Source organism: Lissotriton vulgaris, chromosome 8 (genome assembly GCF_964263255.1).
Source record: "Lissotriton vulgaris chromosome 8, aLisVul1.2, whole genome shotgun sequence".
In the NCBI taxonomy this organism is placed as follows: domain Eukaryota; kingdom Metazoa; phylum Chordata; class Amphibia; order Caudata; family Salamandridae; genus Lissotriton; species Lissotriton vulgaris.
In genome coordinates, this window is record NC_141696.1 from 876,126,501 (window position 1) to 876,152,793 (window position 26,293).

Genomic DNA, 26,293 nt, shown 5'->3' on the forward strand with positions numbered 1-26,293 from the left:
GTGGCGAATAGATCTAACCAAGGCTCTCCTCACTGCCGAAAGAGACCTTGCGCCACATCCGAGTACAGACGCCATTCGTGATCCATCATGCACCGACGACTGAGTTTGTCCGCCCTGGCGTTCAGAGAACCTGCCAGATGTTGAACCACCAGGGTGACGCCCTGGTGTTCCAGCCATTGCCAGAGGCGCAGAGCCTCCTGGCAAAGGGTCCACGACCCCACCCCGCCCTGTTTGTTGCAGTACCACATGGTGGTGTTGTTGTCCGTGAACACCTGCACCACACTTCCCCGGACAGAGGGAAGGAATGCCTACAGTGCAAGCCGGATCACCCGCAGCTCCAGAAGATTGATGTGGAATCGGGACTCCGCCGGAGGCCTCTGAACTCCGCCTCTCCCATGTGGCCCCTCCAGCCGAGGAGGGACGCATCCGTCACAACTACATGCTCCGGTTGGTGTAGGGAGAGGGATCTGGCGCTGACCCAATCGCGGTCCGTGAGCCACCACTGCAACTGTCTCGCAGTGTCCGCCGAGATCAGGACATGGTCGGACAGGTTCCCTGATGCTGGGCCCACTGAAACTTCAGGTTCCACTGCAGAGCCCGCATCCGCCCCCTGGCGTGATGCACCAGAAGGATGAAGGAGGCCATCAGCCCCAGAAGCCGCAGCGTCAACCTGACAGAGAACCCGGGATAAAGGCTGAAAGATCGTAATCAGAGCCTGAGTATCCCAAACCCGCTGTTCGGGAGAATAAACCCGAAACTGCTCCGAATCCAGAACCGCTCAGATGAAGAGAATCTTTTGAGAGGGACAGAGGTGTGACTTTGGCACATTGATGTAAAACCCCAGCAAGTGCAGGAGGTCGGCCGTAGTCTGGAGGTGGCTGACGACTGTCTGTGGTGAGCCCGCCTTCAACAACCAGTCGTCAAGATAGGGGAAGACTGACACCCCTAATCTCCGCAGATGAGCTGCGACCACTGCCATCACTTTCGTGAACACCCGTGGGGCGCTGGTAAGGCCAAAGGGGAGCACGGTGAACTGAAAGTGCTCGTGGCCTACAGTGACCTGCAGGTAACGCCGTTGAGTCGGCAGGACGGGGATGTGAAAATAAGCGTCCTGCAAGTCCAACGCTACCATCCAGTCTCCGGGGTCCAGGGCAGTTAAGACCTGAGCCAAATTCAGCATCTTGAACTTCTCCTTCCGGAGGAAGCCGTTGACATTCGGTCCAAGTTAGGACGTAGGCCCCCTTTGCCCTTCTTGGGAACCAGAAAGTAGTGGGAATAGCAACCATACCCTACTTCTGGCCCAGGAAGCGCTTGATGGCCCCCTTGGCCAAGAGGGCTGATACTTCCTCTTGCAGAAGTTGCAAGTGGTCCCCGACACGCGGTGGTTCTGTGGTGGCATGGCTGGAGGGGTGAAATTTAAATAACACAAAGTGAAATCTTACATTGTCTAGTGTTGTAAATTATTGGTTTAATCAACAATAACATTTTGGAAAAGGGATTCTTTTCCCATAGGAATAGTGCACACTACAAGGAGGTTGTTTCCTTCTTATTCACCTTTTGTAATTCCTGTGCTAGCCATCACACTTTCGTAGTGTAGCACCCTTGTATAAACAGGCAAACTCAGAATACACTTAAAAACATTTAAGTGCTCCTTTTTTTTCTATTTTTCCATGGCTGGAGGGGTCGCCTCGAAGGGGAGGGAGTAGCCCCTTCGGACGATTTGCAGCACCCACCTGTCCGAAGTGATGTCGCACCAGTGGAGGAGGTGATGGCGGACCCTGTCCCCCATTGAGGTCAAATGGGCCTGAAAGCTCGGACTAGGAGGGCTTTGAGGCAGATGCTGCGGGGGTGGATGTGGCCTTGCCTCGCCGTTGTCCCCTGGCAACGCCACAGCGGTTACCACGTCCGCCGCCGCGCTGGATGTTAGACTGCGGCCCGTGGCTGGCAGGACGTGAAGGGGCACCCCTTCCTTGGCCACAAAAGGAGCGAAAGGCAGAAGATGGCTGACGCTGGCCCGACAGGCGCAAGGACTTGGCTGAAGCCCTGGAGTCCTTGAAGCGTTCAAGTGCATGATCTGCCTTGCCACCAAAGAGGTGGCTGCCATTGAACGGCATCTCCATGAGGGTGTTCTGGACATCAGCCGCGAAGTTGGCGGACCTCAGCCAGGCGTGGCGGCGAACCACCACCGTCGTTGCCATCGCCCTGCCCAGCAAGTCCGTGGTATCCAGCCCACATCGAATGGAATACCGCGCTGCGTCTCGTCCCTCCGCAAGGGCTTGAGGGAGCTTTGCCCGGGCATCCTCCGGGCACTACGGCAGCACGGCCACAACCGTAACCATGTAACGGCCCACAAGGCAAGCAGTGTTGACTGACCGCAACCCCAAACTGTTCATACCTTTTGGATTCCCGATCTGGAGGTGCAGTCGGGAATGCGAACTGGGAATTAGAGGCCTGGATGACCAGGCTCTCGGGGATGCGGTGGGTGGACAGAAAACTAGGGTCGCCCGGTGCCGGGCGTTGGCGCCTGGCGACGATCCTACCTACAGGGGAAACTGTAGCGGCCTGGACCAGGTGCCCAACAGGACATCCGTGAGAGCCTCATTAAATGGCAGTAGAGGCTCCGGAGAGCCTGCCTGAGGTTTATGGACCTCAATGAGGATGTTAGACATCACAGTCACAACAGGGAGCTCATGAGCCAAGGCCTTGGCCTCCCTCATCAGCACCACACTATAAGCAGCCCCCTCCTCCATAGCCACGGTAGTAGGGGAGACAAAGCCAGTGTCATGTGAAATGTCGAGACCACTGGCTTCCCCTAGTTTGTCTGTCCAGTTCTGAAATGACGGACACTCCCGTGTCAGAGGGTCCTCAGACCCCTCCCAGTCACCCTCGCCCTCCATCTCCTGAAAATCAGGTGCAAAGGAAGGAGCTGTATCATAGAAGAATTGCTCTTCTGCCGGCGTTGAATGCGGCGTCGAGTGACCCCGGTCCGATGCCGGATCCGGACCGAGGGAAGAACCAGGGACGGCGCCGTCCGGGGACTGCGCCGGGGGCGACACCCTAGGGGTCAACGCCGGTGGGGTCGTAAGGTCGACCAGCGGTGACCCGGATCAGGAACCGGATCCAGCGGGGCCCTGCGGCGCCGGGACCGAAGTCGCTGACGGCGCCGGGGCCGAAGCACCCGACGGTGCCGGGGCCGAAGCACCTGGCCCGCTTGGGCTCCCAGCCAGGCCCGTGGGGCCCGAAGGTGCCGCGGAACCCGACGGAGGAGAGAGCGACCTCATGGCCATGAGGAAGGCATCGATCTCCTCTGGCGAGTATGTAGCGACTGGTCCCTCGACCCCCTCCTGGACCGGGACCTTGAGCGGCGCGGGCCGACTGCCAGATCTCGGAGCGCTTACGGGACTGCTCCCGCCTAGCCCTCGTTCGACATCAGAGCCCGGCAGTCGGGGCACGACTTGTCGTTGTGGTCTGCTCCAAGGCAATAGAGGCACCGGCGGTGGGGATCGGTAACCAACATTAGTCGGTGGCAATCGGTACAGGGCTTGAACCCGCACATCCCTACCCGCACAGAGAGTCGTAAAGACTCGAAGCGAGATCAAAAAGGATCGAAAAAAGTTTAGTCAAAAAGTGACTAAAGTACTGCTTTTTCCAGATCTGCGCTTGCCAGCGCGGAAAAAGAAGAACTGACATCAGCGCGCCAGGGTGGCGTCTAAGTACTCCGACGACGTCATCACGGTGCCAACGACGCGGATGACGGATGCAGAGCCGCGGACGACGCCTACCGACGCGCAAGGGTACTGCTACGCAAAACTTTCCGCATCCAGTCTGACGCCTGGGGATATTCTAAGGTAAGGAATCTAACACTAACCTGTTTCTTTCAGATTTATGTATTTAGATATTACACTGATACTAATGAGGTGAAATCTTTGCCCAGACTAAGTTAACATGTGTAAAAATAACAAAAAATGATGTAAAACTGCCACAAAATTTTCCGCATTGCACCACATAATTTACACTTTCTTGCTGCATAATTTAATCAACCCCACCACATAATTTAGTCCTCCACTATTGCATAATTCCAGCCGTCCTGACCCCTATGTTCCCTAATCAGACACCTGATTAAACGTGGCGTTCTGGAGTTTACCTGTGCAACTGTAATAAATATAATGCACATTTGTTACTTTTCAAAAGAGGTAAGCCTACCCCATTTAGGTATTATTTTGAAACTTCAAGTATTACTTTTCGGACTTTTCCTTGGCCGTGCCCGTGCGCAAGTTTACTGCTCATGTCTCATGGCCGGACTCGTGGCCAAAGTGCACTATGTTTCTTTGACTTACCTACATTATCAAGTGTATACAACTGCATGTATACTCTATGTAAGCAATTCAATTATCGATATGTGTATCAATAAAACACCATCAAATAAGCATAGGTTTAAATTATGCATGTAGTGAGATACATTGCTAACCCTAAACCTTTGAGGGTAAACCTCTAGTTTCTGAGTACCTACCTACACGAACATTACCTCAGTTGCTACAATCGCTGATTGTGTCTATGAATGAGCAGGATGACATGACCCCTCTGACTGAACCAGGTTCTGATAACTCAGACCGATACTAGTGATTGCGACACTATGCTGATAAGCACATTATGCTGATAAGCAAACCCCTTCATCGGATCAGGGACATGGAGATAAATTAAAAAGGGACGTCCACAAAGAGGATGGGGAAAAGCTGGCGTCAGCACAAGGGTTTCTCATTTTCACACACAAATTGAACACAATGGGGCTGGATGTTAATATTGGGTTTTAATCCCTGTATTTTACCAACTGTGATTGACAAGCTTTCAGACTTCAGGGCACATGCATGGAAAATATAACAATGTTTAATTTGGGCTGCTGAACCAGCGCTGGGACCCATAGAAATGTGATCTCAGGATAGTGGCCAACAATGATGAAAGGGGAATTAAAAAAAAGCATGAACAATAGCAGAAGCAAGCAACTTCTCTAAAATGTAAGATGACACCAAAGAAAAGGACAGTTCCCTGCCAAGCCTTTCAGCTCATGAATTCTACCAATTTCTATCTGAACTAGAAGAGATACCGGGTTTCTTACAAATGTAGAATCAGAGAAGAAAAGGAATGAAATGATGTCAAGTTTCTCTGTTCCACAATCACCAGTTTTTAGTAACTGTATCATATCTCTTTTCTTTGACAGATGCACATAAAATGAAATAATGTCAAGACTTGTGAGCGCTGCTATCAAAAAAAAAAAATAAGGCTGGTTGAATAAAAAAAAGGACTTCAAATGGAATATTGTCAAAGGCGGAGGTGAAAAGTTTTGGTGTTGGCCTTTCGGAAAAAAACAGGGAAATGCAGTATCTCAGGTGAACAAACCGTGGCGCCAAGATGGCTCGCTGTGTGTGTTCCAAGACAAACCTACAAAAACACAAACATACCCCATCAAGCTGCCTGTGGAACACGCTAGCTGTTCTTCCGATAAATTTGGAATATTATTCCAACCGTCATCTTTAACTACAGAAGGTATTATACAGAAGGTTAAAATGCGTTTCTTGCTCATGACTTTCAGTGCTCCATTTTTTTTTCAACTAATGCGTCAAATGTAATCCACAGGTGCATAATACAGCAAAAGAAGTGCTTGTATTGACAGTCTGTTGGCAGCTTTTAGCCCTGGCTTGTGCTGCATCTGTCTGCTTGACGTAGTGTATCTACACTGGACTTGGTCAGCCCTTTTAGCCATCGGCTTGCTTGGTTTAGTCTCTTTCCAGTCGCTAACTTATTTGTAATCACATTTTAGATCAATCCAGATGGAGTATGTCTTTCTCACCATCATTGTATTAGAAGTTTGGAGTAACATACCGACTCCTATAAAGTGCCTGCATTGCAATGCATGAAGGTCTATTTTTGATCTGAAAGGCACACTCAATCACCCCAAATGTTGTTCTATATCTCATTTATGCCTTATATAAATAAAGCAATCCTAATGTATTTTTTTCACTGAGGTGTCTATTTTTTGTCTGAACTCAAATTTGAGCCTACCCTTAAGATTACTACCTTAGTTTCTTCCTTTGCAGATCAGGGCAGCCTGACAGCACCCAACATGGCTGCCAGATTTCGAAATACTTCGGGCAGCCATTTGAAAGGTCAGGCTCTCCAGATCTCCAAAAGCAACAACACCTCTAGCCCTGCGCTTTTATCCTTCTAGAGACTACTGGCTTCCCTGATGCGGCTGAATCTACCACCTTAAGACTCTCTCTGATGGCTTTCTTAGTATGATGGATTTCGTAGCATCTTTGATAAGATTAAGAAATCCATTTGTCCACGAAATTAGAAGTCAGGTGCGAAACTGTTATGATCTCATCCTCTCTGAGAATAAATACATTTTGCAAGTGAGTTCATATGCTTATGTACTTAGGTCACTGTATCAGTTCACTAGATCACAGAATTTTTACGATGGCCAATGCTTATCCTGTCGGCAGGATCCTCTTCACTGTCCTGCTTCCAGTTCAGCTGGGAGCTCATGTCAGTATACAATAAAGCATTCCATACCCTTACATGCAGAATGCCTGTATAGAGCAACAGAAAAACAATGTGCACAATCTAACTTATTGAACTTAGAAGTCCAGTCCACAGAACAAGAAGGAAGGTGGGCAGTGAGGAGTCTATGGTTAGCTAGAGTATCCCCGAAAAAGAGTGTTACCAAAGGTTAGTAAATATGTTCTTCTGATGTAAACTTCAAACTGAATATTCCTCACTTTTTGAATAGATATAGAAGTATTACCTCCCAAAGGTGGAATGTCTGACAAGTGGACTTCACACCAGGAATCCCAACAGACCTAAACGGGCGAATGGGCCTCTCAGTGAACTTCTGACTTAAGACTGTAATGCTTGGTGAAAGTGTCAAATTATGCCCATGTAGGCGCGGGGCAGATCTCCAACACCGGAACGCCCCTGGCTATGGACCTAGTGGTGGCCTTAGCCACCTGGAGTAGCACATTTTTATGCAGAGTACAATCTGTTGAGATAAAATCCTTTTCTGGATCACTTTTAGGAGAATTTCACAAAGAGCTGGTCGTCCACTCGGTGGTCTTGGTTAGATTGATGTAAAATCTGATGGTGCTCTTGGGGTCAAACTCATGAAGCCTCTCCTCCTCATTAGAGAGATGTGGCAGAGTGTTAAGGACTGTCCAACATGGAAAGGTGACACCGGGTCTGAAGCCCCAATTTGTCTAGAAAGGTAGCTCTTTCCAGATTTGCGCTGACTGGCATGGAAAGAAAAGAACTGCTGTCAGTGAGCTGGGTTTGCACCAATATAGGCACCACTCCTGTCACTTGCAATGCCGCCGAGCCAAACAACTCCACCGACCAGCGTGCAGAGGACTGGATCAAACATTTCCAGATCCAGTATGATGCCTGGGGAATATTCTAAGGTAAGGAATCTGCGGCTAGAAGTCTGCATATAACTCAAAGTCCGAGCACACATTTCGAATGTCATAAATGGGAAGATCTCTATCTGGATAGCTGACTTTTCACATATCACTGATATAACATCTTGCCAGAAGAGATATATCAGGAGGCACTCCCAGACTAAATGTAAAAAGACAGCTGCATCTGTCTTACACCGCCAGCATATTCTCTGCAGTAGCAAATCCTGGTCAGTGGCTCCTTGCGGAAAGGCTATCTAGCCACGTGGAGCCCTCAGTAGCTACAGCCTGCAACTTTTTCCCACTGGAGATTTCAACATCCGGCGGCTAAGTCCAAGCATGGAAATCTTCACAATGACTTCGTCCAGTCGCTCCATGACGAGGACGCCTCCTTCTTAGACACCACCGGCTGCCTTGCCCCACTAAACTTTACTTTCTCAGACATTTTTCTATAAAATGTCTTCTAAGTCCGAAGGTAAGTGGAGACCAGACCCAATCCGCTTCCTGCATCCAAACCATGCTCCATCGCAGTTGTCCATGACTTTCGATGTTGCCCTGGTTTTACACCACTAGATGTCTGCTGTGGGCGCTTTGATCTTTTAGGACCTATTTTATACTTTAAATTTATAAGACTCATAACTCGAAGACAACTAATTGGATTATTGGATTTTTGTCGCTTTAGTGTCAAATAATATATTAAAATGTACTTTATGTTTCTAAATTGATAAATGAATGTGGGATTTTTCTTGCATTGTGTCTTTACTTTATTACTGATAAAGTCCTGCATAAATACTTTACGCATTGCCTCTAAGTTAAGCCTGACTGCTTTTTTGCCAAGCTTCCAGAGGGTTAAGCACAAGTTAATTTAGTGACTTGTGGTTTATCCTGACCTGGATTGTGGCTGCTGCTTGAATAGGGTTTTACCACTGAACCAACAACCTGATTTCTTACACCCTAGCTGCACATTTGACTGTCTGGATATCCTTGTGTGATCATGACTAATGGAGTGGGGGCTATCTATCCTGTCTCTGGGTTTTTGTGTGGGGCCTGCCTGTCTTTATGAAACCAAGAATGGTGTCATTTAGCCTGGGCAACATAATAGTGCCTCTTAAAAGTTGGTGCAGCATTTCTTTGTCATAAAGAACTTGGAGTTTTAACCATATTATTCTGGGCTGATGCCCTGTCCAAGCAACAGTGACCATCAGAGACATACGGTGTGTAAAAAATTTCCTAGTGATGGTGAAGGGTATTTTGGAATACATATAATAATCTAGGCAGAAGGACCATTTTTTCAATGCTGTCCTACACGTTAAAATTAATGGCAATATGAGCCAGCTCTTGATCGATTCTGTGCTTTTGGATGTACTTTACCTATACTTTATATCCCAATGATACACATTCCACTCCCACCTTTGTTGGTTTTCCAGCAACTCCCAAAATTATGCAGAGAGTGTGCCATTAAGGATGCTCCCAGCTTTTTCTGGCACATCTTCAGGACTGCATAGATGCAGTGCCCTCAAGTAGAATTTCTGCTGGTGGACTCTCCCCTGTCCCCATGTTCCTTGTTCCTGAGCTCCTAACAAACACGTCCAGAGTTCCACTTGAGGCTGGGGCCCATGCCAGTTCCTTCTGTGCTAGTGCTGATACCGAATCAGCTGACACCAAATTGTGTTGTCGGTCTCTGACACTTAACAGACATCAGCTTGTGCCACACCTATGTCACACTATGAAATAAAGAAGGCACACCATGTGGCAGTTCAGGCTAGACTATTCCTAATGGGGCAGGACTAAGGCTAATGTACATTTGGAGAAAGTGTATGTCTATAGTGGCATGGTTGGCAAAAAAAGGTCGACTAGAATGTGGTCCATAGTAATTACCCGAGACTGAGATGAATTTAGGCATTCCATCCCTGTTCGTTTTCCACCGGTAGAATATCGACAGTCCTAGACTAGAATGATCATGTCTCGTCAGCAAGGCAAGCGTTGCATTGGCTACCTGTTGAGATTCTGATCAAGCTTAAGTCATTATGTATGAATTATTTGTCTGTCTTCCAAATTGAACAAAGAAAAATGCTTTAGAAAAATGCAGGATTGAGAAACATGTAAGGTCAGCCATAAGGTAAATCGAGTGGTCGAGTGGTCGTATGTTTTCTGCATGGGCAGCTAAATTGTGTCTCTTTTTCTCTTAATTTTAAAGAATTTGAAAACCTGAGTAAACTTAGATGGGTCTTAAAAGGATACCTTTTTTATCTGAAGCCTCCCTCCAGATATTCTCTACTGACCTAACTTTTAGCTGCTTTCCTGCTTTCAATTCCCCACAGCGCAAAGAGACTGCCTCAACGGTGGACGTTTGCTTTTAGTAACATTCATTAACACCAACATACCACTGTCAACATCGGATTCAAACAAGCTTCTTACAATAAGAAAGACATAATGCTAACCGGAGAAGTAAAGACTAATGACCACAGAATTCTAGCTGGAGAAGGGATTTTGTTCAGGTAAAACTGTTACAATTACATTTTAGACTTCCGAGGGAAAAGCCGTACCGCCTGAAGTGGCATCATAAAACAGCCACCACAAAACTATCATCAAGAACATTTCACACATGTGCTCGTTTGGATTCGCTAATTATGTGTACATCAAGGAATCAGGTTCAAGGCCTTATGTGTGTTACACAAGGCTTGCCCCTGGTTAGCGTCCTCCTTGACCCAAAAATTCAACTTTATATTCCACATTCAGAAACACACTTAAGTCATGGCTCTTTACAGTGCACTGCTTCAGAATTCCACTGGGAAGCCTCCAGGTAGACATGCACTTTATATAAATACAAAAAAACTACAATAAGTATTTGCTATGAAATTATTAGCCATCTTTCCCATTCGCTGACACCACAATGCCACCGGCTTCATGCACATGAACTGCACGGCAGGAAAGTAAGCCATCTTGAAAATAAACAACACAAAAGAAAACCATTTATATTCAAGAGCTACTTTAGTTTTGACTGCGGGTCCTAGTAGAGGCGGTCTGACAGATGTGGCTATCCTACGGCTGAGTCTTCCATTCTCAAAGCTTTCACTGGAGAAAAGTTTCAAATATTTAGTGCAGAGCTGTGACATGATTCACAGAGCCGAACTTGTATAGTTGTGCATAAAGAATTGTCACATAAGTGTGTGTAAATTCTGCAAAACGTGCTGTTTTCCTCACAGTGTTAACCAACACGTAGAGTAGCCATTTCCAGGGGAGCAACAATGCGTGATTACAGAAATACAATTCACAAAATGTGAATGGCAAAATGCTGTGGCCATTTAGAAACATTTGCAATGCTTGTCCCCCATTTATATGAACTTGCACTTAAATGATGTAGATGCATCCATCCACCCACTCCAATATAAAACAATCTGCCCCACTCCAATCAGTTCCAACCCAAAACAATCTGCCCCACTCCAACGAGACCAACTCCAATCCAAAGCAGTCCACCCCACTCCAATCCACCCCTCTCAATCCAATCCACCTCACCCTATCCAATCCACCCACCCCAATCTAATCAAAACCAATCCAGCCAAATCCAATCAACCCCTCTCCAACCCACTCCAATTCAATTCACCTCAATCAAATCTACCCCACCCCACCCAATCCAATCCACCTCACTCTAATCCAATCCACCCCAGTCCACTCCAGTCCACCACACTCCACTCCAATCCATCCAATTCCCCCCACCCCACTCCTCTCCAATCCACCCCTCCCCAAACCATACCTATCCACCCAATTTCAATCCACCCACTCCAATCTAATACACCCCATACAGTTCAACCAACTCTAATCCACCCCTCTCCACTACAGTCCAATCCAATACACCCCACTCTAGTCCAATCCACCCCACTCAATCCAATCCATCCAGCCCACCACATTTCAATCCACCCCATTCCTGAAGTCCAATCCACCTTACCCCACTTCAATCCAATCCATCCAGTCCAACCCACCCCCCTCGACTCCACTCAAATTCATCCCATGCCAAACCATCCTACTCTAATCCAATACACCCCACCACAAACCAATCCAATTCACCTCAATCCAATCCACCTCATCCCCTTTCAATCCAATCCACCCCATCCAGTCCACCCACTCCAATTCACCTCACTCCAATCAATCCAATCCACCCCAATCTACTCCAATCCAATGAAACCCACTACCTCAATCCACTCCAACCCAATCCTGCCTCTTCCACCCCACTTTACTCCAGTGTACTCCACTCTACGACACTGTATTCTATGACACTGCATTCTATGACACTCTCTGCCAATGAACCACTGGAAAATACCCCCCTCAACTTAACTCTACTCCCCCCAAATCCAGTCTACAAAACTCTACTCCCCCCACTCCACACTACTAACTTTTAGCCATGCTAAACAGTAGCCACACTGGTGTACAACATGGAAAAAACACTTTACCAAAGCCCTTGTATAGGTGAGACATATTGGCGAAGCCAATGCTTGTTTGTTTATAGTTTTTATCTTCTGGTATTACTAGCTATCAGCTTCCAACAAGTAAAATCATATGGACTTCAGGAACACTCTGAAGTTACAGCTTTTAAAAAAAAAAATCATATAGCATTACTGAACTGGTTGGCAGTGCAAATGGCTTTACTACTTGGGTTCAGGAACTCGAAACAGATCAGACTTGCAGTGTCTTGCCTTCCACCTGATTTCAGATTCACTTCCTGGGAGCACAGAAGATCATCCCCTCTACTCGGGAAGATACGTATTGCTGTTGTCACACCAGCACTCAACAAGATCTTTGCAACGTTGGGCATACCCATTTAGCCAACTGGCCCCATTCAATTGAAAATAATGTTACGGTTTGCAGGTTTATTTAGGTTTTGAACAGAGGAAAGTCACCTCGCTGTGGCCTTATGAGACAGTAGTGAGATTTATGACCCCACTAAAAACGGCACTTCAAACATCCAAGGCCATTCGATTTCCCTATCCGAAATGATGTGTCAGACTTTGTGTGGCAACAGCGAGACATATACCACAGCATTACTGGTGCACTGCTAGTAAAATTGATATTTGGGAGAAAGCTTTTAAAAAAAATATTTTTATTATTTTTAGAAAATTTAAAACAGTGAGCAGGTTCACCTTAATTTATAGTAAGTAACAATAACAGACTTCTGCCATGCTATAGCACAAATTAAAGTAATATTTGAAACAATGAGATGCATTCTTATATAAATTTCAACTATTCAGTCCATTGCTGAGATGAAGCTTTTGATCTTATATTCATGCCTAGACGAGCGACGATACAGTATTCTCGTAGTAGTATAGTCTTAACCAGTGGGTGGAGTCCCTGTTTCAGAGTCATTCATTTGCCCAATTTCCCTACAGCAGCATGAACAATAGTATCTGTTTTAAACTTCTACGTCATGTACCTGACCACCTGCAATTTGCAATATTAGTAACACTTGTAGGCTGCTGTTACATATTGTGACTAGTTGTGATGTGTCCTTTCCATTTCAGCCCTGCTCAGTCTTTCCCATTCAGAGTGGCTTGCCATCATTACTGTTGGTCAACTTCTTGAGTATTGAGTAACAACCGGCGAGTCGGTTAATCCTATTCCTCTTGGCGTTGCATGTTGCTGAGTTGTCTGCCTCTCCCCATTAGCTCTCTCCACCATTGTGCTGTGTGTGAAGAATCTTTAGCTTTCTACTGCTTGGAAGTGTCTTTTGGCTAAGAGCATGTCCATATCCGCAAACTTGGATTATTCCTATTTTCTTTTAGTTTAAGTCGCGAGCCTCAGCAGGCACACCTTTGGGGGTGCATGGGATCACTTTATTTGTCATCTGTTCAATCTTCTGTGTAAAGTGTAATGTCTGCACATCCCCAAAACATATACAATAGGCCACCTTGGAGACTGATATTAGGTATATCCAGTGAAATCGGTCGAGTACTCAATAGGTAAGGTGTAGGAAAGTAATTCAAGTTAAATCTATTGCTCCTGGACACTGCTTTTGGATACACTGTGTTCATCTGCCACTCTGCATCGGTGAGATCTCTCCCGACATCTCTGTACTATTTTTCTTTCAACGACTGCAGAGTCATGCAAGTCTCACCCAATGCACTTGAGTCACTGTATTTTTCCCCTTTCCTCTTTTGAGTACTGTGACCATCACAGTGGGAGTCACAGGCACCTCTTTGCTGGGCCAAATTCACCTTGCAACATGTGCCTTTGCAATAAAGTAACAAATTTGACTGTTATTATCAAGAGGTTGTCTCACAAGGTAGAGAATTTGTGAAATACATCTCCCTCGTACAGGTCTCCTAGGGTCTGCATGCCTGGCTCCATCCAGGTCACCCAGTCTAAGTTTGAAGCCACTCCTCAACTTGGGCATGCACCCTTACAGAAGGCGCTAGGGCATATGCTACCTTCGTGTGTACTTTCTGTAGGGTTCTTATTCATCAATACCTGGCTACGTGCATAAGCCTCAGCGGCTTAGTGCTTCCATGCTGCTTCAAGAGGACACGCATCATAATCCAGTCCCCACCTGTTTTACTATATATGTGCTAGATTCCCTGGTTATCTGCGTTTGTCCACGATCTTGCCACCAAGTAATGCAGTTCCATGTTTTGTGCCCGAGCCCACTTTGCAAGGAACACTCATTATCTACCTTGTCAATAAGGCAGATAAATGCCACCATCTTACCCATAGTCGAGAAAGCTAGTGTCTTCCAAAAGAGCTCCCATTCTTTGGTCCACTTAAGCCCTATCCGTTAGTATGTTTCTCTGTGTGTGAAATGTGCACCCCTGGTGACTCTAAGCTAGTAGGTTTCAACAACAGCGGGAGATCTGGAAGGCTCACTGGCTATGTCTCAGACATGGTCCCAAGGTGAATTCTTATGATTTATCTACGCCTATTCTCAGTCCTGATATCTCACCCAAGTGTTCAGATTGTGAGAGCGTCTGCTGCATTTTGAGCGCCTGCTGCATCCCTGTCACTACATTCCAAAAATACAGTAAAAATTATCTGCATACAGTGATATAACGTGTATATCAACCCTTACCTTGATTCCCATATAAAGTATACTAACACTGGATTGCAGCCTGAAATAGTACAAACACGTGTTCTGCATTCATGTATTCTGAGCAGATAACCATGGCTAGTCTGGAAAGGAAGTCATGTATGAATAATATGTGAATTCTGATAAAGTAGGATTGTCTTTCTGCAGGCGTCTAATAGTTTCAAATGTCAGGCCCAGGTCATACAATGGTCATACAATCTTCTGTGAGCGTTATTACTGCTGCTCCCTGTATTCTGGTCTTGACTCCCTAGAAGAATGCTCCCTAGGCAATAATATTCTCATATTGTGGGTATATGAACTAGTTGTAAAAAGTCTGTTCTCATCTCCTATAAGTACACTTGTAGGGCTGAGGGTTGGATATATGCACGCAATCGCTATATACCTGCTGTCCAGGTTGTTTTCAGCTATCACCTATATACCTTTCAGGTGAATGGTTTTTATGGTGAGTACGAATGGCACTTCCGACTGAACCTACAGAAGAGCTCCTACTCCACAGGATTAACATGTTGTATAAAACATGTTACTTCAACTGTTTGAGTAATCTTAAACCCCTCAGACTTGGAAAGATGTGCTTATTAGAGGCTTACAAACTTCTGTTTCACATCAGTGGTTGTAAGAGCGTATCTATTCCTCTTAATCAAATTGCACAACTCTGTCACAATCCAGGTGACTATCTTGGACGTATTCATACCCACTGCATTATCTGGGTATATATTACTCATCTGATGACCTTAGGGTACTACATCACACACCTTCCCTGTTTGTGCTCCCCCCAGTTTTACAGCACGTTTTAGTGTGCTTGCCTGTTGTCCACTTTACTGCCTGACTCTGGTGTTTTGTAGTAGTGTCTCAATTTGTACAAAGATTAACATTAACTTGTCCTCTCCATGGGCTTGTTTCTGAACTGTCCGGCTCAACCCATATGAAGAAACCCAAAGGGTGCCTCTTAATACTGCTCTCAGAGATGTAGGGGGAGGGGAAGTAGTTCCATATCTATGCACTTGCTTCACAACTCTTACTGATGCTGCCAAATGTTCGTCTACTGTCCAAAGAAAAGCATACCCGATTAGAACAGCAAATTCCTTTCCCCATGAAGGTGGGGGGTCGATGAGGACAGAAGGGCAATGCTCTGTAGAAGCAATAGGTGCGTGTAGCTTTACTTATTACAAAATTGGATGTGAGGAGGCATGTCAGTTTTCACAGTGTTCTACCTAACTACTTCCAAAAGTCACTGTGGTGACTCCTGAGAGGACGTCTGAATCCTGGTGAACGTCGCCCTCATTAGCTGATGCCCCTGGTGTTATTGTAGTCATGTCCGATGAATCTATGGCTTCACTGGTTCTTCTGGCTTACCGAGTTGAAATTGTGACCTGGGCTAGTGTGGCTTTGTATCCGGCTGGCACTTGCTCTGCTGAGGGTTCTATTGGATTCCCCAGTGTCTGTCTTCTGCATGGTTTACGAGTCTTGAGGGTTTTGAAATGTTCGACTTTCACATTGTGTGCCACTGCCAATTTTCCCACCACTCTCTAGCCGCTTTTAGACCTGTGAAAAAGTTGAGTTGGTTTCATCCAGTATTTTCAATTTGGCCAGGAATAGCAGCAGGTACTTCAAATTCAGCCACCTGAGAACACTTGTAACCAGTCGCTGAGTGATCTGGAGATAGGAATGCTTTGTGGCCTTATACTTTTTAAAGCCCTTGACAGCGAGCTGGTTGTCAAAGAAGGTCCCAGTTTCCAAAGTTGAGTAGTTCACCATCACTGAATGCGGTGGCATACTGGGTATTGCGTTTGGGACAGAACTCAGTGTGGTCTTTCATTCGAGAAGAACTTGGACACAGTCTGTGGAGAAATGTTGGTGACTTCATGCTCAGGCAGCAACCCTTTTCTCCATAAGGCCCACAATTCTCCCTTTGCTTCTCCTGGAACATTTCTTTGCGTCTTAGGCTCTGTTATCAACTAGCAGACAATTTCAATGAGCTCCATGAGTTGTACACCTTTATTTCTTTTGATGGTCTGCTCGAAGCAGGATGAGATCTATGCTGAATGTATTTATTTTTTCCTCACGGGTTACTTGTTTAATCTCTGATAGTTGTCAATATAAAATCTAGTTTATTGTGGGGATTGGCTTCACCCTATGCCTCATCTTACAAGTTTGGCGCAGCCTTCTCTTTGAGCGCTTCAGTGTGGGATGCTCTCGTTTACCCCGATTCACCCGGATTCTGTGATTTGTACTTACCCTTGTAGTGTAGTTCCTATATTCCCAATAGGCTCTGCGCATTGGAATAACATAAACAGCAGTGTAGACGTAGGACTGAGGTCATCTAGGTCTCTACTGACTATGTTAGACTTAATAAGTTTTGCCAGCTAGCTCAGAGGTCACTAGAAGCTTTCTCGAATGTTCAGGAAAGGGTTAACCGTCCTGATTTAGACAAGAAAGGATTAGTTTCTGACAACTGCATAAACATGACAACTTTGCTCCCTCAGAATAAAGAGTGTATCTCTAGAGTCGTGTGAAAACAATAGACGGCTATTTCACTCAGTAAATTGTGCATGCTTAGTTTCACCAGAGTGCAGAGAAATAGAGAGATGGGAATTTTCAATAAAAAGGTGTTGTTTTATTGAGCAGTCTTCTTTCTCATGCAAGAGAAATTAATTGCCACAATTGCAATACTTATCATAAAGTAAAGTGTGTACAGTAAAAGTAGTATTATGAAATAATACTGTAAAAGCATTGATATGGTTTCTTAGTCATATGATACTTTAAAATATATAAAATATATACATACATAAAAACATTGACTAAACGAACTCAACTGGTGCTTCTAAGATACGCCTACCCCAGTGTACCTGACCTAAGCCTAATAAGTGGGAAGGAGTAAGTAAGAAGCAGTTTTAAGTTAAAGTTAGGTTTTTGCCAAGTATCGGAATCAAGAATTCTCTCTAAGGTTTTAATAAGTCCGTACCTTTGTTATAGAATGAAGGAGGTCTTGTATCTCGCTTCTCAGGACTCAATCTCCCATTAACCGGCGAGGGTAACTCGGGAACGCCGGAGCTGGACTTCTCGGCATGAGAAAAGGCAGCTTCTCCAGCGCGTCAAAAAGGGAGGGGTGGCTTCTTTCGGCTCTGGCAACAGCTGGGCTCTCGGACAAGTAGAACGTCGCTCTGCTCCCCACCACCGTGTGTTTGCGTAAGGCAACGTTGGTATATTTATACCTGAAAGGTGTCGGGTTTGACGTAAGGTTGGACATAAGACGTCATTGAGAACTAACAGTTCTTGCTGGACTCTAGGAGTTCTTGTGCAAATCAAAACAAAAGCAGGAGGGGGATTCCCGGACTGCTGGAGGCTTGGTTTGTTTAAAGAATGCGTTGTGCTTTTTAGGAGTCTATGGGAGTAGCCTTGCTGTGCTTTGAACTGCATGAGGTATTACTAAATATGATCAGATTCTTATGCCTTTATAAGGGTACTTATTTATTAAAACCACATAAGGGCATGAATCGGGAACATCGAATTAGGGTCCTAGATAGAAATACAACACCCTCACATTAATAATGTTTCTGTGGTTCATTTTAGCTCTGGTGCCTATTTCTTTGACATACAGGGACACTTCTAGAGATGTTTCCAATGTTATGTTTGTAGCACTGAAGCCAAGAGAGGGGTGCAAAATCTGCACTGATTATACACAGGTAGGGCTCTGGGTGATTGTCCAAGCTCATCAAGGGAATGGGGCTTTCGGTGACCTCCTCCTAGTCCAGATAAATGCTCTGATCGACCTCTCTCCTACCTTTTATGCTATTTCTGAGGGTATCTTCACAGTTTTCTGTCTAGCTTAGGTTACTGGCACACCATGTGGATCTGTGGTTGCAGGCCCTATTTACACTGACCATTCTCCATTGTCAGTGCTGCAGTACTACATATTTCCCAGGAGCTCCACAGGCATCATGTCTTTGGTCTGTATCTTCCAATTCTCCGACCGATGGGTTTAGAGACTCTTGGCCAGGCCACTCCCACATTCAGCCGATGCCCGCACTGCCTCCCATCAAGCCCCTGCTCTGAATCTTCTTGTGTTGAACTCTGTGTTCAGATTAAGTCTTCATCCAGACCGTTCAGGTGCAGGACCCGAGCCAATCAAGAAGTCAGTGCCTTTGACAGAACTTGTACAGGATTTCAATGCTGAAGGCCGCACCTGCTGGCTCCTCAGAGAATGCACAATTCAGACGTAAAGGAGCTGTTTGTACCAATTTGTTGGTCAACCCACTGCTGAGGAGATTAAAAAGTAATCCTATAGGTACAAAGTAAACCTGATCCTCACTTGCAGCTCTAAGTGAGACCTCGCAACACTAAGAGGAGGAGATACAGCCTCTGATTTACAAAGGGGATTTGGTGTCAGTAAAACACAGAGAGACCTGCAAGGATGTTCCCAACTATGATCCCTAACTCTAGTCACAGTGGCTAGATGACCATGCCATCCTCAAGAAATTGCCAAACTTCAATAACCTATTACGCAAATTGTTCGAACTATCTTCTGTCGAAGGACATCCTGATCAAGACACTGTCTGTAAAGAGGAATGATGTGCTGAGTGACCTGTTATCTAGGAAGATGACATCACTCCCTCAGAGAACAATGTGGTCTATGATTTTGATTCTAATTGTTTTGCCCCTCACCTATCATCCTCTGCTCCTCTTTTTTTTCTCCTCATCTCTCTTCCTCCTTCGCTTCTTCTTCCTTATCTTCTGCTCCTCCCACTGCTTCATCTTGGTCTCCATGACTCACAAAGCCTTCTGACAAAACGTATCAAAGTTAAGGGCTGAACTGAGTTCATATTTATGAGGGGAGGGGGCATGCACAGTCTTGAGTTCCATGTGACACAAGCGTTGTTTCCTCTGTACTTTCAAGATCCTCTCTTGTGCTTAAGAAGCGAACAGGCAAAATGCGGGAAGAGGAAAACGGAAGTGCACAAGTGCTGAAGAAGAAGGACAGATATAATCCAATTCCATGTCACGAGTGTGCTACGCATGCCTGTGTATTCAAGGATTATAATGCATGCATTGCCTACAAAATCACTATATGCAAGCTGAAGTTCCTATGAATAAAAGCATTTGTGTTAGTATCTACTTCCGGACTGGAGTTCTATCTTGGTCACCATCACTACTAAACTAACAATCACATAATGCAAACAGGATGTCATGAACACAGAACATGGGTACCTCTAAGGACCTGCTTACCCACAGGCCGATTCACATGTGAATAAATCTACCCATGTATGTGTACTCTTACAATTTTTGAGGATCTTTTCTGCTTTTGTCTATTCAACATTTGCAAGTGTAAAGTTTCTCAAACGTGCACACTTACATGTTTGTACCCCCTGAAATATGTAGTGGAATCATTAAAAATGTCAAATACGACTATAAAGTTACTAATATTTGTGATTTTACATATGTATATTACATTCTGCACATGTGACAGAGACCTCCATAATCAGGATAGAGATCGCCTTATGGTAAAGTATAATGAATTTTATAGAAAACAATTAAAACATTTTAGGTTATGTTAAATCACTGTATATAGGTGTTTAAAATGTAGAATATATTTTAAATGGTATTGCACTATTAACTAAATTTTTTATTATATTTTTAATAAATGTAAGTATATTAAAAAATATTCTTTTTGAATGTGTTTTTTAAAAAAATTACACCTATCTAAAATGAATTCTTTCTATGCATTTATAATGTACTAAAAGTTGCTAAAAGGTATATATATAAAATAATTTACATGAATTCATTTATTAAGAAAATAGTTACATTTATTTTTTTTATCAAATGGCTAACTAAATTATTTTAAAATAAAATAATATTTATGTATTTTACATTGACCTAATTTTACATATTTTTTTAAATAAAATAAAAATTTGTAAATTTACTTTAACACCTTGCATGCTCATGACGAGCTGAGCTCATCATGAGGCACGGTGCTCCGGTGCTCATGACCAGCTCAGCTCGTCATGGGCCGTGGAATGCTCAGGTGCGGGGAGAATTCCCCTGCTGTGCTGAGCGTTCCACGGGAGCCAATGCATCTGTGACGAGCTGAGCTCGTCATGAGCACAGGAGCACTGTAGCTCATGACGAACTCAGGTCTTCATGAGCATGCAGGCTCTGTGCGCGCCCCCCTCCCCCCCAGCACAGCGGGGGAATTACCCCCGCAGCAAAGGGGTTAAAACTATTTGCTATGGGGTTCAATTTTAAGTCCATAACTCTATTATTTTCTATGGGAGGGTGTTGCAGTACCAGTGTTTGGCCATGTGTTGTGCTGAACTTAATCCAGCTCTGAGTTGCAGTACATTCATGAATGTTTTGATTTTTTCTCGGCTGCAGTAACTGTAGAAGTGCAGTTTGTGAATAGCAATGGGCATATTGTATTGTGGGTGAGTGCGTGTCCTGTTCTTCATCCCTGCATAACCCTCCCTTAACCCATCCTACTCCTCCATAAACCCCTCCAATTTATTCCTAAAAAATCCCAATTTTCAAGCCAATTTCAATATCCCTAACACATTTACCACTGAAATGTTGTTGTATGTTAGTAGTACAACTGGAATACTATTAAGTGTACTATGAGAAGAGTTTGTGAATAGGAGCCAGTAGGCGCAGTGTTAGGCCTTCACAATGAGGTCTCATCTTTCTTTCCCAACAAGTAGTATTCACATGTCTAAGTTTGGGGTTGCTTAAAAACCGCTAAACTCCACACTGTTATAAACCTGTGTGTAAAAAAATATATTAAGCAAACTCAAAATAGCCATACTCATGCACTACAAATCCCTGGTTTTACATACGTTTCTCACAGGTTGAGATTGATTCTATGTACCACATTGCTTGCACAAACAAAAGTTGTCCAGACAAACCTAATTACAACTCTTACCTGTTTTGCTGCTTCTGTTAGTGAAGCAGCTTCGGCCTTGCCCACCTGTTGCAGCATCTTGTAAAACAGGCTTTCTTTATTTTGAAGTAAAACGTATGGCTCATCGAATTCTTTCAACGTGCCCGCATCCAGCACCTGTTAATCAACAAAACAAAACAGGGCCCGATCAAAACATACCATTTTGCAGCAGCCCATTAAAATGATACGCCGCCTTTAAACACAGCTTGCGTTGTTGTTCGTTTTCCTTTTTGATGATAGCCTGCTGTGGGTTTATGTCATTTTAATGTGGAGGGGCTGCCTATTGTAAACATAACCAGTGGGTGGCAGGCTGCGGTGTTAAGTAAAGAAACTCGACTGCAGTCAGATTTACGGCAGAAGACTGGGGGCCAAGAACTGATGGAAGTTCACTTGGATGCCTATTTTCTGTTTGCATAGAGCATTTCTTAAAAAATCTCCTAGGACAGGTGTTCATGCAAACACAAAATGTATGGAAGACAACATGTGAAAATGTTTTGTGTCAGCATAGCGAAAAAGAAGGCCTAATGCTTTTGAGCTGCAACAAACCCATTGTACAATTTAAACAGGTAGTCCCAGATTCTGAAAACTGAAAGACAACGCAGCGCAGCACCTAAAGATGCTGCGTTGCATTGCCTGACGAGGAGGGGGCAGGAGAGCACAATATTCAATGGCTCTCTCCTTTCCTGTCCCTAGGCACTCATTTCAGCTGGTAAGCGCCACACGGATGCATGACGTTACAAAGCATGCTTTTACCACGCATGCCGTCACAACGCAGTTTTACAACGCGTACCATTACAACGCATAGCGGTTTGGGGTGCTGGATAGTGAATAGTTTAATTTACTATTCCAACTCCAGTCCCCGTGGATAGTAGGGAAGGTGTTGGATAGTAAATTAAATCTATTCCCTATCCTAGAGCGCCCCCCAGCGCAATGCTTTGTAATGGTTTGCGTTGTAATGGTTGTGTCGTAATGGTAGTGCGTTGTAAAAGTTTTGTTGTAAAGGCTGTTTACCGCGCCACGCACACGCCTTAGCGTCATCGAGCTAGGGTGTCTATGTGAGTCTAGCATAGGTTTTGTACAGGAAGGGTATCAAAATACTTTGTATGTGTGCTGCACTGTGCAGCATGTATGCAAAGTTGGAAAACCACGGAGAAATGAAACCATTTCTCCTTTTGCTGCCTGCTTTTCAGGCGAGTTAATTTTTGGTGCTAAACCGTTTCTGCTGATGTTTGAGAATAACGTTTACCTTCAAAAAGCATGGGTGGCAGCATAGATACGCCCATGTACCACCCATGTAACACACCCTTGACGCAAAGTAATGCAAAGCAGCATTTTGTGCTGCTCTGCGTTACTTTTCCCTACAAACCAAACGCAAATACCAATTTGCGTTGGTTTGGGAATCTCAAAAAAAGTTTAGCATTGGTTTAGCATTACAAAAGTAAATACATCCTGACACTGAACCTTTGAGAATCTGAGTTGTAGTATATTATGCATGCATTTGTACCTGTGCAAGATGAAGAACCACATTAAAGAATTAAAGAATTGTACACAACTGCTTATCTTCTTCACCTGGTCCAGTGCAGTTGCCAGTATAGGATAATCAATAATGGGTCCACAGTAAAATGACCAACCATCATTCGTCAGTATGAAATCTTGAGCTCGCCTTTTTAAGGGCTTTGCCGTTGACTGCACATGAACAAAGGAGACACCTCATTCTTAGCATGGAAAGAGCTCAGCCCCAAGGGTATACCCAGATATAAAAGGAATGACAGTAAAGCCCTGGGAGGATCACAAATGCCTGGAGCCAGCCACCTCAACCAGAAAGTTGAAAGCTAAAAAACAAAAAAAGGGCTAAAGAGTAGCTAGGCAAAGAAAACAAACCTTGGCAAAGCTAACAGGTATCGGTCATGAAACTTATTGGATTTGCCAAAGGCACAATGAAAGTTGCTGTACCTTAAGCAGTTGCTAGAGGTCCCTGGAGCCAGGCAGAAATGCAGTCTACAGTAGCTTAAGCTGTTACTAGAAGGCCCTGGAGTTAGACACAAATGCAGGGGACTAACTTAAGCCCGGTTGCAGTTCCTTGGACTGACCACTTTGTGGTTCCCTTTAGCGCTCTGGTGCCGTATATTTGTACTCCCAAGATGTCTGGCGCTGGGAAACTGCATAGGAAGTGGGCTAGGTTCTCATCAGCTAGCTTTAATCTGGCCCTCCAACATGGCGGACCACCTGGTGGCAAAGATATTGACTCTGCCTGCTGCACGCTAGACAAACGGATTACGGAGGCATTAGATAGGAATGCCCCTTGGTCTTCGAGCACGCCTGGGAGACAATTAAAAACAGCACCGTGCTTCATTGATGAACTTAGAATAGCTAAATCTGCTTGCAAACGCCTAGAAAGGATTTGGAGGAAAGACTTCTCTGATCACAAGAAGTTGAATATAAAACCAGTCTCAAACACTATCACTTTCTCATAAGGAAAGCCCGGGTTGGCTATTACAGTGATAGTATTGAGACAGCTAAGAACTCCTCGAAAGAACTCTTCATGATTTTAAAAGAGATCTTGTCACTAGCAAGAACCACAGCTGCCAACACCAGCTCTGTGGATTCTTGCAACTTGGTGGCAGACTTCTTTGCAGAGAAGGTAGAAAGGATCTACTCTACCTTCTCAGATGAAGCACGTAATGGGTGCCCTGATAGTGGCAACGAGACATCCAACATAGCGGAGGAAGAATGCCCATGTGATCTGGTTCTCCCGTCCGGTGATAACCTCAAGGGCATAGCCTCAAGCATTAAATCAGGCTCTCCCAGGGACCCTACTACTTCTAAAGTGTTAAGAGAGAGCCTTGAGGTCCTAGCACCCTACATCAGCCACCTTCTTGAACTCTCTTTTACTTCAGGACGGTCCCAAAAAGGTGGAAAGAGGCGGTTATCCTCCCCATAAAAAAGAAGCTGAATGTAAGCATGAGTCAATTGGAGAAACTGCGTCCAATCTCATTCCTGCCTCACTCTGCCAAAATAGCTGGAAAGTGGTCAACACTCAAATGACTGCTCACATTTATAAGCACAATCTACTTCACCCAACTCAATTGGGTTTTCGAGCAACTTACTCAACTGAATCAGCACTGCTCCTATCTACAGAAACCATTCGCAAAGATGTAGATGATGGCCTGACGATCGCCCTAGTCCTCTTAGACCTCAGTGCTGCTTTTGACACGGTGGCCCATCCAACACTGCTACAGCGCCTCAGGAAAGGAGGACTGGTAGGACGTGCCCTAGACTGGCTGGGGTCCTTCTTACATGATCGCAGTTTTCAGGTGTCTCAGCAACCATACTATTCTAGGAGTATTAAACAAGCCGAAGGGGTCCCTCAGGGCTCCATACTGAGCCCCACTCTCTTTAATCTCTATATCACCACTTTGGCAGAGATTATTGGGAAATATGGTATCGCGGATGACACGCAACTGGTGGTGTTATTAACACAAGCCCATGATGAGATAGCCATCAACTTCTCAACTTGCCTACAAGAACTGGCGTCCTGGATGTCGAATAACTGTTTGAAACTTAATGGTAATAAAACAGAAGTTCAAGTGGTAGGCATAGCCCCTTCAATTTGGTCCTCAGCATGGTGGTCTCAGACGCTGGGACCAACCCCATCCCCTAGCGAACAGGTTAAGAACCTAGGGATGTGGCTTGACACCAAATTATCTTTTGAGAACCACAATAGACGGGTGGCAGGGAAATGTTTTGGGGTAATGAGAGATCTCCGGAAGACACTGGATGTACTGCCCTTGACAGCCAGAAAAACCATGGTCCATGCCTTTGTAACCTCACATTTAGACTAAAGTAATACCTTGTATTTGGGGGCAAGTAGCAATGTATGCAAAGACTCCAATGCATTCAGAACGCGGCAGCCCTCCTCATTCTAATGCTGCCCAGGAGAGCGTCTTCTAACCAGGCCCTGGCTTCCCTTCACTGGCTTCCGGTGAGGGAGAGAATTCTCTTTAAGGCCCTGTGTGTTAGTCCTCGCATCTTACAGAGAAAAGGGCCTACTTATCTACATGATTTATGTATTCCCTACACTCTGACCCGCCTTTTGAGGTCAAGCAGGACGGGAAAGGTGAAAATACCGGCCATCAAAAGTATGAGAATGGGTGGCCGATCCTTCCGTTTCCTAGCGGCTAAACACTGGAAGAACCTCCTGCTGAGTATACGGATCGGGCCTTCGGAGTCACTCTTTCGGAAAAAGCTCAAAACTTGGCTGTTTCCGTCCTCAGGCCTTCCCTCTTAATTAATTCCTAGCACTGCTTCTAATGAGTCCTCTGATGCCGCAGCGCGGGGACACACTAGTCAGTGTAGCCATGCACTTTATAAATTTGATTATTATTATTATTATTTACTAGAGGACCTTGGAGTAAGACAAAAATACAGGCTGCAGCACCTTGAGTCACTATTAGAGGTACCTGGAGGTGTGATCCCTTGCAAGCCCAGCAAAAACAATGTGATGTTATCAGCAAAGCAATGGAAAGGTATCTGTCTTTTATAGTCTCTTGACTTGGCAGATGCTTCTCTGGGGCCATATATAAAACCTGAAACTTTAAATCGCAATCGGTTTTTTAAACGAAACCAGCAAAAACCTTTTTTTTTTGTTTTGGGAGTTTTACATAGCTCAAACTAGACCCGAAGGAATCAGAGCGGTTTACATGAGCACCAGTTATATTACACAAGGACAGGACACATTAATTTTTTGTTAGGCATGGGGAGATTACGTGATTTAGCCCGAATGAGCGTCCTTGCCAGGGTGACCAACCGTCTGTAAATTTCACGGACAGTCCGTAATTTCGGCCGTCTGTC

At 44.9% G+C, this 26,293-nt stretch overlaps 1 protein-coding gene across 1 annotated transcript in view; it reads right to left on the bottom strand.

Annotated features, from left to right (window-relative positions):
• Nucleotides 1-26,293, bottom strand: part of ABCC4 (ATP binding cassette subfamily C member 4 (PEL blood group)) — a 1,668,368-nt gene that overhangs the window by 12,493 nt on the left and 1,629,582 nt on the right. The window contains exon 30 of the mRNA XM_086934802.1: nucleotides 21,425-21,559. Within this exon, the coding sequence (XP_086790928.1) occupies nucleotides 21,425-21,559 (135 nt within the window). The remainder of the gene's footprint in view (nucleotides 1-21,424; nucleotides 21,560-26,293) is intronic.